This window comes from Pleurodeles waltl, chromosome 7 (genome assembly GCF_031143425.1).
Source record: "Pleurodeles waltl isolate 20211129_DDA chromosome 7, aPleWal1.hap1.20221129, whole genome shotgun sequence".
NCBI lineage: Eukaryota > Metazoa > Chordata > Amphibia > Caudata > Salamandridae > Pleurodeles > Pleurodeles waltl.
In genome coordinates, this window is record NC_090446.1 from 1165938526 (window position 1) to 1165953737 (window position 15212).

The window sequence follows — 15212 nt, forward strand, 5'->3', positions numbered from 1 at the left end:
TTGGTTTAGAGCAAATGCAAGCACATCAGCTAATCTTGTCTTCACAGGGGAGATTTTTTCCTTATGTAGAAACTGCTTGACGTACACCACATCAACTTTTGTGGCTGTTCTATTTCACTTACCACCCTAAAAAAGTATTTACTCCTGCACTTGCCAGGATTACATTTGCAAATGAGTTGGAGAGGACTTTGTGAATACTCCCAATTGAGGACGGTTTGCATTTGCACAAACTCAAAGTACATTCTGACCAAGAACATCCCTGGTAATAGATGTATGTACACCCAAACAAGTAAATCTTTTAAAGTTGCACAACCATGTTTTAAAAATTACTATAGCAGGTTTGCACTCATAAACTCATACTGCTTAATAACTCTGATGCTCTTTTGTTTGCCTCGAGGGGGGCCGCACACTGCTGGATCCAGACGCTTTCACAGAAGGCCGCTTGTAGGTTGATTCTCGCACCCAGAGGCGCTTATTACACAGCAACACTTCCCGCTATGCTTGACGTACCCGGACATATGCCAGGGTGAAGACCGGGCCAAGAAGGACCCGTCTTAGCCCGTCAGAGGCCGGGCTGGGCCCATGCTCTTTCAACATTTTATTCTTCACCCGGTAAGCTTTTGTCTATTTTGTTGTGGGCATCGTCTGCCCCCCCCTTGGGAAGTTTGGACAATATGGTAAAAAGGAAAGTTATTACTGGCTCCACTTCAACTTTGCAAACTCATCCTCGGTCCTCTATTGATAATTGATTAGGGCGGGCTGTAGATTTGGTATCAAATGAAATAAATTTAAGTCATCTTTCCTTAGTGGCAGAGGACATTAAAGCCATCAAGTTCCGCTGTTATATGCGGCTTTGGTTCTGCTTGAAGTACATCTCCAACTGTCTCTGTTACTCAAACCCCCTGTTTGGAGCCAGGTGGAGCTGTTACGGGTGATCCAGTGGTGGAAGAAAGTCTGAATGCAGTTGATTGTTCTGGGGTCTTAGGTGGCTCTTCAGACTCTGGCCCATTAGTGAAAACAGCGAAGAAGAAGCTTTAAAACCTAAGCTAACTCGACCCTTGCAGCTCCTGAATTACAAAAATCCTGTTAATCTGGCTTCATTGCACCCACCAAATGTTGATTCCTGGGCATTGATGAAGACTTGGTTTAATGACTTGTTAGACTCCAAGTTGCAACATATACATAGCCGATTAGCCTCGTTAGAATCTAGCTTGGGGAATTTAATGTCTGTGGTAGGGAAGGGACCCGCTCAATTACAGCCAGTTGCAACCCAGTCAATGGTTTCTGATTGTTCCATGTTATTAGCTCCTGGTCCTAGTTATTCATCTGATGAAGAGGGCCTAGTTAATCAGCTAGCCACAATTTCTATTACCCCCAGCACACAGGACACAATTCCCCAAACTTCTAATAAGATTTTACATCATGCTAGCCAATGTAGGCACCACTTGATAGAGCACCCTCAGTCTCAGCTCCTGGTCATCAATTTGCCCCCCAGCTTCATGTCCCTATGTGGTTATCCTAGATAATGTGCCTAGGTTTCAAGCAAACATCAATGAAGCTACTTCAGCTCTTATAAATAAAGTCATTTTTTGGTTAAATACAAATGTATGCTGTAAAGTGGGATCTTTTTAAAGAGATTTTGTTTGTACGACTAGTGGAAGGAATAGGTCTGTTGAGGAGGCCATCCCTTGGCGACTATGTGATTGTCAATTTCTGCAATCCTGGTGTTGCTATGGAAGTGCTTTGTAGCCGGGCGCCTCCGGACGCCGCGGCTTCAGGAGAGAAGACGACCGCCGACGGATACCCCGGGGGCATCCGAGGAACTCCTGACGTGATGACGTCTAACGTCATCCGTCAGGAAGAAATACGGAAAAGAGAAGACGGACAAAAAACGAGAAGAGGAGAAGAGAGAGACGCCGACACCACGAGGAGCACCTCCGGACACAGCAACCCCCTGCATCCGGAGGATAACCCTGCCGCGAGAGGAGGAGGACGCGCGAAGAACGGAACACCCAGGGCGCCTCCCGCCCCTGTAGAAGACAAGCCGGGAGACTGTCTACAAGCCGGCCGCGTCCCTGGAGGGGCGTGGCCCGACCAGGTACGAGCGTACCAAGGGTGGAATTGGGGTTACGGGTGGCTGACTGGGCGGAAGGACACCAAGGAGAGGGAGTTAAGGTCCTGCAAAGAGGGGGAGGTGGTATAAATGGGAACCCAGACCCTGCCTATAACTACAACCACGACCTAACCCAGAAACAGCAAGAAAAGCTAAGAGAAAAGGGGTCACCGAGAGGACACTATAAGGAATTAGGAGACATAGCTTCACCTATCCCCCCCCCCACTACCTCGTCCCTCACTCCCTACTAACCATAAAGGAAACAGGAGATAAATTATATTCCCCACTTACCTGTGCCTTGTTTTTCTTTCTTCTTTATTTTGGGGAATCCGGTCCCACTGAGCCTCGGGGAAACAAGGTCCCCCTCCACATCGGAACACGCCATTCCCGGAACTCTCGACCCTGAAAGAAAAGGGATTCATATTGGTTTCTGGACTCTGACAACACCAAAAAGCTTTGTGACACGAGCTAGTGTCCCCTACGAGCAGATAGAAATAAAAGCACTAACCCCTTAAAACCCTGAGTCTGTCGCCTTCTTCCAATATCCTTTCGACTCGGGATAAAGAACCCGCTACAGTGGTGTCAGAAGTGGGATATTGGAATTGGCGACAAGGGCTTCCAGAAAATGGAGGAACAGTGTAGCATGTCTGATATGATGCAACAGTTGGCCTCAGGACAGAGACACCTACAATTGGTGTGGGAAGAGCAACAAAAAGAGGCTAAGTTGGAAAGAGAGACACTACAAAACGCATTCAAAAGCCAGGCTACTATAATGGCCAACAACCAGTTGGTTCATGAAACCGCCATTAAAAATCTCACTGATACAATAGCCGCTACTCGTGTACACCCAAATGTGCCTAGTTCAGTCCTACAACGATATCAAGAAGGTGAAGACCCCGATGCCTTTTTCACCAATTTTGAACGAGTTGCTACTTCCGCTACCTGGCCACCGGAGCGCTGGGGCCAATATATCACCCCCTTATTAACGGGAACACTCCAAGCCGCTTATCAGGCGGTAAACCCCGGCGGAACAACCCCATATAAGGATATTAAAAAGAGCATCTTGGAACGGGTGGGATTTGACTCTGAACATTATCGTGTCCGATTTAGAAAGGCTAAATGGGGACCCTCCGAAAATCCCCGGGCTCTATACTTTAGGATTAAAGATCTGGGTCTCAAATGGTTGGGCCCCATAGGGACTAATCGGGAAGACATTATTGAGATTGTGCTCTTAGAACAATACCTAGACGCTCTACCGCCTTCTACGCGTAACTGGATCAAGCAACATCCAAACCCGGATACCAATACCACCATTGAGCTAGCCTGTGCTTTTCATCGCTCCCTCGAATTCAAAGTCACAACCCCTCGATCCGCGCCTAGTCCCCTACGTCAAGGTTCTGGGATATCTTCATCAGGGAGCCGAAGAATCAATGAGGAAATAGGGAAACCACGGGGTCTTGAAAGGCCATACATACAACAACCTCAGTGTTTTAGCTGCGGAGAATGGGGTCACATCGCTCGCGGTTGTCCCCTGAAAACAGAGAAACCGGAACCCATGGAAATAGGGGTCACGAGGGGAAGGGTCTTTTACACTGGGAGAAGGGCAACCCCTTACAAAAAGACACTGCTTATCAATGGGAAACCCACGGTGGCCCTTATTGACTCAGGGTGTAGCCAGTCAGTTGTCAGGGCTGATTTGATTAATAAGAGTCTCCACACGTCAGGGCTTACGGTATCAATCTGCTGTATTCACGGAGAAACCAGAGAATACCCCCTGATCTGGACAACCCTCATCTGGGAAGGAAAAGAAAACCCCATCAGGGTGGGGTTAGTAGAACAGCTGGTTGAAGAGGCCATTATAGGGACTGACTTTTCGGAGTTTTCCAAACTCTTGGAGAGTGTTCGCCCGGCCGAAGAACCGAATACCTGGTGGAAAGATGCTCCTTTTTCCACCAGTCCCCTGTCACCTCCGACGGTGCGACCCAAACTCTCCCGGAAGGAAAAAAGAAGGATCAAGAAAACCTACAACTCGGACAACCCCAGTCTCGCGAGGGTAATTACAGAGGTTTTTGCCCTTACTACTCTTCCCCCCTTCCGGACCTCTCAAAGAGAAGACCCCAGTCTAATCCACGCCTGGGGAAGCGCACGACCACGGACCCCACAAGACAAGGGTCCCTCGTTCACTGTAATTAAGGATCTATTATATCGAGTCACTAATCAGAACCAAGAAGAAAAAAAACAGTTGATAGTTCCCGAGCCTTACAGACAACAAGTCCTACACTTAGCGCACAGCCAGCCAGGGGGTGGCCATTATGGAAGGGAGAAGACAGAAGAATATTTGTTGAGGAAGTTTTATTGGCCGGGGGTTTTTTCACAGATTAGGAGGTTCTGTCAACAATGTCCAAAATGCCAATTGATTGATCCAGGTTCACGGAGGAAGGCCCCCTTGCAACCTCTTCCCATCATTGATGTTCCCTTCTCCAGAATAGGGATGGACCTGGTTGGCCCCCTTTTACCCTCATCCAGAGGTTATCGTTATATATTGGTATTAGTGGACTACGCCACTAGATATCCTGAGGCTATTCCCCTCTCTAGTATTAGCACTAAGAGTGTCGCCCACGCCATGATTGGGTTCTTTTCCCGAATCGGGTTTCCTCGGGAGATCTTAACAGATCAAGGCACCCAATTCATGTCCAACTTGATGACACAAATATGTCAATTATTAGGGATTAGACAATTGCGGACGTCGGTCTATCATCCACAAACCGATGGTTTGGTGGAGAGATATAACCGCACCCTAAAGACACTACTAAAAAAATCCATCTCAGAGACAGGTAAGGACTGGGATAGAAAACTTCCCTTAGTCTTATACGCAATCAGGACCCACGAACAAGCATCTACAGGCCATAGTCCTTTTGAGTTGTTATTTGGGCGACAACCCAGGACCCTACTAGACATGGCCGCGGAAATGTGGGAAGAGGAAGAAGGAGAAAAGACCCTTCTAAACTATACCCGAGACTTAAAAACTCACCTACATACAGTATGGGAAAGCGTTAGGGAACACATGGAAAGGGCCCAGGACAAACAGAAAAGGAATTATGATCGGAATACCCAATTAAGGTCTTTTGCCATAGGGGATAAAGTATTAATCCTTCTCCCCAGTTCAGACAACAAATTGTTAGCAAAATGGCAGGGACCATACCTTATAACAGGCATAGTAACACCCGTAACCTACAAAATTCAGCTCAACGATAATCCTAATAGATCACAGATCTTCCACGTTAATTTGTTAAAACGATGGGAAGAACCTCCAGCCGAACAAAGGCCAGGATGTCTAGTTAACACTGTTAAGGAGTTGGAGATAGGATGGTGTCCCACTGATCCGCCTGGCGAAAGGGAAATTCCTGTCATAAATACAGACCTCTCTTTTCACCAAAATAGACAGTTAGACAAACTCCTCTATAACCATATCCCGGTGTTCTCATCGATGCCCGGTAGGACCCGATTGGTACACCATCAAATCATCACCCCCCCAGGGAAAACAGTACGGTTAAGGCCTTATCGCATCCCTGAAGCTCGGAAAATCCTCGTAGAAAACGAAATAAAAAAAATGTTAGACCTAGACATCATAGAGCCTTCCCAGAGCCCCTGGTGTTCACCAGTGGTATTGGTACCCAAGCCTGACGGGTCCATACGCTTTTGTATTGACTTTAGACAAGTCAATTCCATATCCCAGTTTGACACATATCCTCTCCCAAGGATAGACGAATTATTGGAAAGGTTAGGAAAAGCCAAATACATGTCCACCCTCGACTTAACAAAAGGGTATTGGCAGATTCCGTTGGCCCCCGGTGATAGGGGAAAAACGGCTTTCGCTACTCCCTCAGGGTTATATCACTTTAAGGTACTTCCTTTTGGGTTACACGGCGCTCCTGCAACCTTCCAACGTCTCATTGACACCATATTGCGACCTCATAACAGATACGCGGCAGCCTATCTGGATGACATCGTTATCTTCAGTGAGACCTGGGAAGATCATTTGATCCACCTCGACAGAATCTTCTCGGCTTTAAGGAAGGCTGGACTAACGGCCAATCCCGCCAAGAGCCGACTAGTTTTTAACGAGATCTCCTACCTGGGATATCACATTGGTAAAGGCATACTACGTCCACAAATGAATAAAATCGAAGCCATCCTACACACTAAGGCTCCCACCACGAAGAAGGAGGTTCGTTCCTTTTTAGGGTTAGTGGGGTACTACCGAAGGTTTATTCCTCACTACTCCAGTTTGGCGGCCCCCTTGACAGACCTATTAAGGAAAGGGCAACCAAACAACATCACGATCCTAAACCCGATCCAACTACGTAGTTACCGTACTTTACAAAGGTGTCTCACCACTCAACCGATTTTACGGTGCTGCAAAGAGGGGGAGGTGGTATAAATGGGAACCCAGACCCTGCCTATAACTACAACCACAACCTAACCCAGAAACAGCAAGAAAAGCTAAGAGAAAAGGGGTCACCGAGAGGACACTATAAGGAATTAGGAGACATAGCTTCACCTATCCCCCCCCCCACTACCTCGTCCCTCACTCCCTACTAACCATAAAGGAAACAGGAGATAAATTATATTCCCCACTTACCTGTGCCTTGTTTTTCTTTCTTCTTTATTTTGGGGAATACGGTCCCACTGAGCCTCGGGGAAACAAGGTCCCCCTCCACATCGGAACACGCCATTCCCGGAACTCTCGACCCTGAAAGAAAAGGGATTCATATTGGTTTCTGGACTCTGACAACACCAAAAAGCTTTGTGACACGAGCTAGTGTCCCCTACGAGCAGATAGAAATAAAAGCACTAACCCCTTAAAACCCTGAGTCTGTCGCCTTCTTCCAATATCCTTTCGACTCGGGATAAAGAACCCGCTACAGTGGTGTCAGAAGTGGGATATTGGAATTGGCGACAAGGGCTTCCAGAAAATGGAGGAACAGTGTAGCATGTCTGATATGATGCAACAGTTGGCCTCAGGACAGAGACACCTACAATTGGTGTGGGAAGAGCAACAAAAAGAGGCTAAGTTGGAAAGAGAGACACTACAAAACGCATTCAAAAGCCAGGCTACTATAATGGCCAACAACCAGTTGGTTCATGAAACCGCCATTAAAAATCTCACTGATACAATAGCCGCTACTCGTGTACACCCAAATGTGCCTAGTTCAGTCCTACAACGATATCAAGAAGGTGAAGACCCCGATGCCTTTTTCACCAATTTTGAACGAGTTGCTACTTCCGCTACCTGGCCACCGGAGCGCTGGGGCCAATATATCACCCCCTTATTAACGGGAACACTCCAAGCCGCTTATCAGGCGGTAAACCCCGGCGGAACAACCCCATATAAGGATATTAAAAAGAGCATCTTGGAACGGGTGGGATTTGACTCTGAACATTATCGTGTCCGATTTAGAAAGGCTAAATGGGGACCCTCCGAAAATCCCCGGGCTCTATACTTTAGGATTAAAGATCTGGGTCTCAAATGGTTGGGCCCCATAGGGACTAATCGGGAAGACATTATTGAGATTGTGCTCTTAGAACAATACCTAGACGCTCTACCGCCTTCTACGCGTAACTGGATCAAGCAACATCCAAACCCGGATACCAATACCACCATTGAGCTAGCCTGTGCTTTTCATCGCTCCCTCGAATTCAAAGTCACAACCCCTCGATCCGCGCCTAGTCCCCTACGTCAAGGTTCTGGGATATCTTCATCAGGGAGCCGAAGAATCAATGAGGAAATAGGGAAACCACGGGGTCTTGAAAGGCCATACATACAACAACCTCAGTGTTTTAGCTGCGGAGAATGGGGTCACATCGCTCGCGGTTGTCCCCTGAAAACAGAGAAACCGGAACCCATGGAAATAGGGGTCACGAGGGGAAGGGTCTTTTACACTGGGAGAAGGGCAACCCCTTACAAAAAGACACTGCTTATCAATGGGAAACCCACGGTGGCCCTTATTGACTCAGGGTGTAGCCAGTCAGTTGTCAGGGCTGATTTGATTAATAAGAGTCTCCACACGTCAGGGCTTACGGTATCAATCTGCTGTATTCACGGAGAAACCAGAGAATACCCCCTGATCTGGACAACCCTCATCTGGGAAGGAAAAGAAAACCCCATCAGGGTGGGGTTAGTAGAACAGCTGGTTGAAGAGGCCATTATAGGGACTGACTTTTCGGAGTTTTCCAAACTCTTGGAGAGTGTTCGCCCGGCCGAAGAACCGAATACCTGGTGGAAAGATGCTCCTTTTTCCACCAGTCCCCTGTCACCTCCGACGGTGCGACCCAAACTCTCCCGGAAGGAAAAAAGAAGGATCAAGAAAACCTACAACTCGGACAACCCCAGTCTCGCGAGGGTAATTACAGAGGTTTTTGCCCTTACTACTCTTCCCCCCTTCCGGACCTCTCAAAGAGAAGACCCCAGTCTAATCCACGCCTGGGGAAGCGCACGACCACGGACCCCACAAGACAAGGGTCCCTCGTTCACTGTAATTAAGGATCTATTATATCGAGTCACTAATCAGAACCAAGAAGAAAAAAAACAGTTGATAGTTCCCGAGCCTTACAGACAACAAGTCCTACACTTAGCGCACAGCCAGCCAGGGGGTGGCCATTATGGAAGGGAGAAGACAGAAGAATATTTGTTGAGGAAGTTTTATTGGCCGGGGGTTTTTTCACAGATTAGGAGGTTCTGTCAACAATGTCCAAAATGCCAATTGATTGATCCAGGTTCACGGAGGAAGGCCCCCTTGCAACCTCTTCCCATCATTGATGTTCCCTTCTCCAGAATAGGGATGGACCTGGTTGGCCCCCTTTTACCCTCATCCAGAGGTTATCGTTATATATTGGTATTAGTGGACTACGCCACTAGATATCCTGAGGCTATTCCCCTCTCTAGTATTAGCACTAAGAGTGTCGCCCACGCCATGATTGGGTTCTTTTCCCGAATCGGGTTTCCTCGGGAGATCTTAACAGATCAAGGCACCCAATTCATGTCCAACTTGATGACACAAATATGTCAATTATTAGGGATTAGACAATTGCGGACGTCGGTCTATCATCCACAAACCGATGGTTTGGTGGAGAGATATAACCGCACCCTAAAGACACTACTAAAAAAATCCATCTCAGAGACAGGTAAGGACTGGGATAGAAAACTTCCCTTAGTCTTATACGCAATCAGGACCCACGAACAAGCATCTACAGGCCATAGTCCTTTTGAGTTGTTATTTGGGCGACAACCCAGGACCCTACTAGACATGGCCGCGGAAATGTGGGAAGAGGAAGAAGGAGAAAAGACCCTTCTAAACTATACCCGAGACTTAAAAACTCACCTACATACAGTATGGGAAAGCGTTAGGGAACACATGGAAAGGGCCCAGGACAAACAGAAAAGGAATTATGATCGGAATACCCAATTAAGGTCTTTTGCCATAGGGGATAAAGTATTAATCCTTCTCCCCAGTTCAGACAACAAATTGTTAGCAAAATGGCAGGGACCATACCTTATAACAGGCATAGTAACACCCGTAACCTACAAAATTCAGCTCAACGATAATCCTAATAGATCACAGATCTTCCACGTTAATTTGTTAAAACGATGGGAAGAACCTCCAGCCGAACAAAGGCCAGGATGTCTAGTTAACACTGTTAAGGAGTTGGAGATAGGATGGTGTCCCACTGATCCGCCTGGCGAAAGGGAAATTCCTGTCATAAATACAGACCTCTCTTTTCACCAAAATAGACAGTTAGACAAACTCCTCTATAACCATATCCCGGTGTTCTCATCGATGCCCGGTAGGACCCGATTGGTACACCATCAAATCATCACCCCCCCAGGGAAAACAGTACGGTTAAGGCCTTATCGCATCCCTGAAGCTCGGAAAATCCTCGTAGAAAACGAAATAAAAAAAATGTTAGACCTAGACATCATAGAGCCTTCCCAGAGCCCCTGGTGTTCACCAGTGGTATTGGTACCCAAGCCTGACGGGTCCATACGCTTTTGTATTGACTTTAGACAAGTCAATTCCATATCCCAGTTTGACACATATCCTCTCCCAAGGATAGACGAATTATTGGAAAGGTTAGGAAAAGCCAAATACATGTCCACCCTCGACTTAACAAAAGGGTATTGGCAGATTCCGTTGGCCCCCGGTGATAGGGGAAAAACGGCTTTCGCTACTCCCTCAGGGTTATATCACTTTAAGGTACTTCCTTTTGGGTTACACGGCGCTCCTGCAACCTTCCAACGTCTCATTGACACCATATTGCGACCTCATAACAGATACGCGGCAGCCTATCTGGATGACATCGTTATCTTCAGTGAGACCTGGGAAGATCATTTGATCCACCTCGACAGAATCTTCTCGGCTTTAAGGAAGGCTGGACTAACGGCCAATCCCGCCAAGAGCCGACTAGTTTTTAACGAGATCTCCTACCTGGGATATCACATTGGTAAAGGCATACTACGTCCACAAATGAATAAAATCGAAGCCATCCTACACACTAAGGCTCCCACCACGAAGAAGGAGGTTCGTTCCTTTTTAGGGTTAGTGGGGTACTACCGAAGGTTTATTCCTCACTACTCCAGTTTGGCGGCCCCCTTGACAGACCTATTAAGGAAAGGGCAACCAAACAACATCACGATCCTAAACCCGATCCAACTACGTAGTTACCGTACTTTACAAAGGTGTCTCACCACTCAACCGATTTTACGGTGCTGCAAAGAGGGGGAGGTGGTATAAATGGGAACCCAGACCCTGCCTATAACTACAACCACAACCTAACCCAGAAACAGCAAGAAAAGCTAAGAGAAAAGGGGTCACCGAGAGGACACTATAAGGAATTAGGAGACATAGCTTCACCTATCCCCCCCCCACTACCTCGTCCCTCACTCCCTACTAACCATAAAGGAAACAGGAGATAAATTATATTCCCCACTTACCTGTGCCTTGTTTTTCTTTCTTCTTTATTTTGGGGAATACGGTCCCACTGAGCCTCGGGGAAACAAGGTCCCCCTCCACATCGGAACACGCCATTCCCGGAACTCTCGACCCTGAAAGAAAAGGGATTCATATTGGTTTCTGGACTCTGACAACACCAAAAAGCTTTGTGACACGAGCTAGTGTCCCCTACGAGCAGATAGAAATAAAAGCACTAACCCCTTAAAACCCTGAGTCTGTCGCCTTCTTCCAATATCCTTTCGACTCGGGATAAAGAACCCGCTACATGCTTGCCCTCGCCAGAGCTGGCATGGTGAGATTTAAGCAGATCAGAATATTACTGTTTTTTCTTAATAAACATCTAGCCCCTGCTGGTGCTGCCGATATTACTGTAAACCAAATTCCACAACATGTTTCTGCACCAGGTATAAGGTACTGTCCGCCCGTACTCCTTTCCCAATTAGTAATAATTACTCCGCTTTGAATGAGCTGGGAAACGTCGACTGACAACCATTTACAACTTCTATTAATGTGCCTAGTGGAGTGGTTGGTGGGGGTGTGCAGGCATTGGGGGTAGCATCACTGTTAGGCTGAATGAGTCTGAGATGAGTTTCTATGTGAATTCACTAGGAGAGGTGATAATTTTGTCATCTGGATTGCAACCTCTTGCTAGTAAGAAACCATATTTTAAATTTCTTAGCTGGAATGTAGCTGGTTTGGCCTCAAAACTGGAGGTTGAGAGATGGTGGTCATTCATATCAAATTGTGATATTGTTTTTCAATGCAGGAAACTTGGGCTGTACCAAATTTGTTCTTGATGGGTACACTAGCATTGAGCAATTTTGCCACTCCCTCATTCTCAAGTCATACTAGAGGGGGTTTGGTGGCTTGGTCGAAGGTTAACATTGAGTGTAAAAATCCCCCGGTAGCAACAGATATAGAGGGAGGGATTCAGATGTTAGAGGTTAGCTGGGATGACAAGCTAAGAATTTTTATGGTGAACTATTATAATAATCATTTTGTATCTAATAATAATTCTACTTTTGGAGACCTTTCTAAAGTTATTTGCTCTCTGGCTGATAGAGCCCAGGCAAAAGATGGTTGATTCAATTTACTACTGGCACAGGATTTTAATGCCAAATTAGGAGATATATTCCGACAAGTGGACTCCCCTTTTGACCCTGTCAGTTGTGAACTGGACCAGGCGGGTTTGAACCAGAAGGGGCTGCATTTATATGCCTTTCTTCTGTTCTTCTGTAACATTATTTGATCAGACCTCCTATTAGCTCAAACAGCATTGTGGCTCCAACCTTTATTGGCCGGGGGTGTAACTCAACCATCACATATGTGTTTGTTTCTCTGAACCATTTTGCTTTGATTTACATCACTGAAGTGACACCATCTGTCTACAGTATAGTGACCATAACCCTCTGGCCATATTTGTTAAAGCTCCCTTGCAGGCTGGAATGAGGGAGGTTGGTTCCAATCAAACATTAGGGACTAAGAACAATAGCAGGAGGGTGGTCTGGCGTTCTGCAAATTTGGCGCTTATCATGGATCAGGTGTGAAATTACTTTTAATTTGATAACGTGTCAAGCGGATAGCGGCGACACTGCTAACTCTCTATTAGGCTTTGCTGAGCTTCTGTCTCGTATTAGGGATTTGATGAGTAGACATATAAAGAAAGATCCCTTAGCTCGTTGCTCATGGTTTGTCAAATCATGCAGGATAGCAAATGCATCGCTGCATCAGGCCCTCAGACAAACCTCTTGATATTAGGTTGTTGTATCTGCCTGTAGCAAGGCATATGTCTGGGCCTTGAAGAAGCAGAGGGCCGAAGTCAAGGAAGAGCAGTGGGAAACTATAGTGGTTGTCCTCCAGAAAAAGGATACCCAGGCCTTTTGGCGGGTGGTTCAGGCAGGTCTTGCTAATACAGTAGTAATTCCTCAGACGTTGTTATGTCACATATTACCTCTGAAGCCTGGGTTGATAATTTTTCCAGTATCTATAGGTCAAATGAGGCAAGGGTCTATATCGATCAGCTGAATTTACCTTTGAATCTTAGTCCCCCCTTTTTGGAGATGGAAGTATTAAAGGCCATTCGTGAAGGCCCCCGGACCGGATGGGATTCCAATGTATCTATTTTTAAACTATCCAGAGTTTTGGTCCCCCCTTCTAACTAACATTTTTAACATGGTGTGTAGAGCAGGGCTTTAAATGTCTTGGTGAACATCTGTAGTGGTACCGATTTTTTAAAAAGGGCAACATCTTGGACCCCAGGTGTTATCGGCCAATATGGGCACAATAGAAAAGTGGCTTAATTTCTACCTTCTTATGGCTAAGTATAAATAAGTGAAGGGTGCTTCCATCCTTTCAGCTTTCATGGACCTGTCGAGTGCATTTGACTGTGTCAACAGGCAGAGGTAGTGGGGAATTTTATTGACCATGGGTCTTGATGGTGGGCTGGTAAACCTTCTGAGACTTTTACGTCGGGAGCAGAGGACAAAAGTTAGGTATTGGGCAAATGGTGAAATCACCTCAACTTTTAGAGTTAGTCGAGGTGTACGCCAAGGGTGTGTACTCGCTCCTTTCTTATTTCTTTGATATATTAACAACCTAGAGAAAACGTTGTTTTCTATAGAAGCGGATGTCCCGTGCATTCACAATAATGCCATTCCGGCTTTATTATATGCAACTGATGCAGTCCTGCTGGCAAGGACAGCCAATGGGCTTAGGCAGCTGTTGGACAGCTTTGTTGAGTTCATGAAATGTCTGGACCTTGAAACTAATTGTGCGCAACTTTTGTAATGGTCTGTGGCCCTAAGAATACCAGGATGTGTCCGGTGCATATAGGAGGGCAAAAGTAAGTTCTTTTCAATATTTGGGGTTTGAATGTGATGAGGCTTGTAGTTCGCTTCTCTGATTGAAAAGTAGGGTTTTTCGCGCACAGTGGGAATTACTTATTCTCTAGCTGCTAATATAGGGAGGCAGCCGGTTGCCCCCATATTGGAAGTTTATGAGAGGAAGTGTCTACCTGCTGTGACTTATGCTATGGGGTTGTGGGGCTATAAAGAGGTTGGGAGCCTTCAGGTAGAGGAAAATCGATTCTGCCGCCGGTTGGTGGGTGTTGCACCTTACACATCGCACTTCTCTATCCATCAGATGTTGGGCCTAGAATATCTACAGGATAGAATTAGCGTTGCTCCATTGGAGCTTTGATGTGAGATCTGGGCCAACGAAGAGGCTGTCCTCAATGAATTAACTATTAAGGACTGCCTTGTTAGTGATCTTGTTTGTTCAATCCTGTGGCTGCAATATATTAAAGCCTCTATGACTGCTCTGGGCTCCCCACATTTGTTTGAGAATCTGCATTGAATATCTGAAAAAGATAAAGCATGGGTTTGAGATTGCTTTCTCAAGCACAGACAAGCAGCCCGAAAGACTAATGAAGTAATAAAGCTGACTGTCAGGGAGTATTGTATGGCCCAAATATCACCGGGACCGGCACCTTACCTATTGTATGTTCATAATGTGTGTGAGCGAATGTTAATAACTCACTTTAGGTTGGGTTTCTTTGTTGGATGCTGTCCTTTCCCCAAGGGCAGTTTTCCTCTGGTGATATCTGTATATGCCCCTGTGATCAACAATCCCCACAAACACTGTTGCACTTTGATTTTTTTTGTACATTTTATGAGCCTTTTAAAAAACTATCTGGTACCACTGCTACGACAAAATAATTGTATTAATTGCAGGGCAGCTTTGCTCTTCCTTCAACAGCTGAGTGACCAAGATGTATGCAGTTCTGTTGGTCATTTCCTAAAAGGCACTGTGGGTTGGTGTAAGATGTTGCTGTTTTAGCTTCTTGATATTAAGTTGATGTGTTCTGTTTTTAGTGAAATTTTACGTAGGTTTTTTTAATGGAAGACGATAATAAAGTCTGATTAGCCCATGCACATAGGTTGGTGTTTATCAAAAAAATGGAATTAGTAAGAGACAATACGTGCTCTGAATTGAACGCTTTGTGATATGGATGGGAATGAAACCACATTACTAGAAATAATCCATAGTCTTTGTTGGTTGTTGGATCTGAAGATCTCATTGTAATTGAA

General features: G+C 46.0%; 1 protein-coding gene across 1 annotated transcript in view; it reads right to left on the reverse strand.

Moving 5' to 3' along the window:
• LOC138246070 (uncharacterized) overlaps window positions 1–15212 on the reverse strand; it is a 154352-nt gene that overhangs the window by 12133 nt on the left and 127007 nt on the right. Inside the window, exons 6-8 of the mRNA XM_069200272.1 lie at window positions 11106–11216; window positions 6756–6866; window positions 2405–2515 (exon numbers count right to left, since the gene is read on the reverse strand). Of these exons, the coding sequence (XP_069056373.1) occupies window positions 2405–2515; window positions 6756–6866; window positions 11106–11216 (333 nt within the window). The remainder of the gene's footprint in view (window positions 1–2404; window positions 2516–6755; window positions 6867–11105; window positions 11217–15212) is intronic.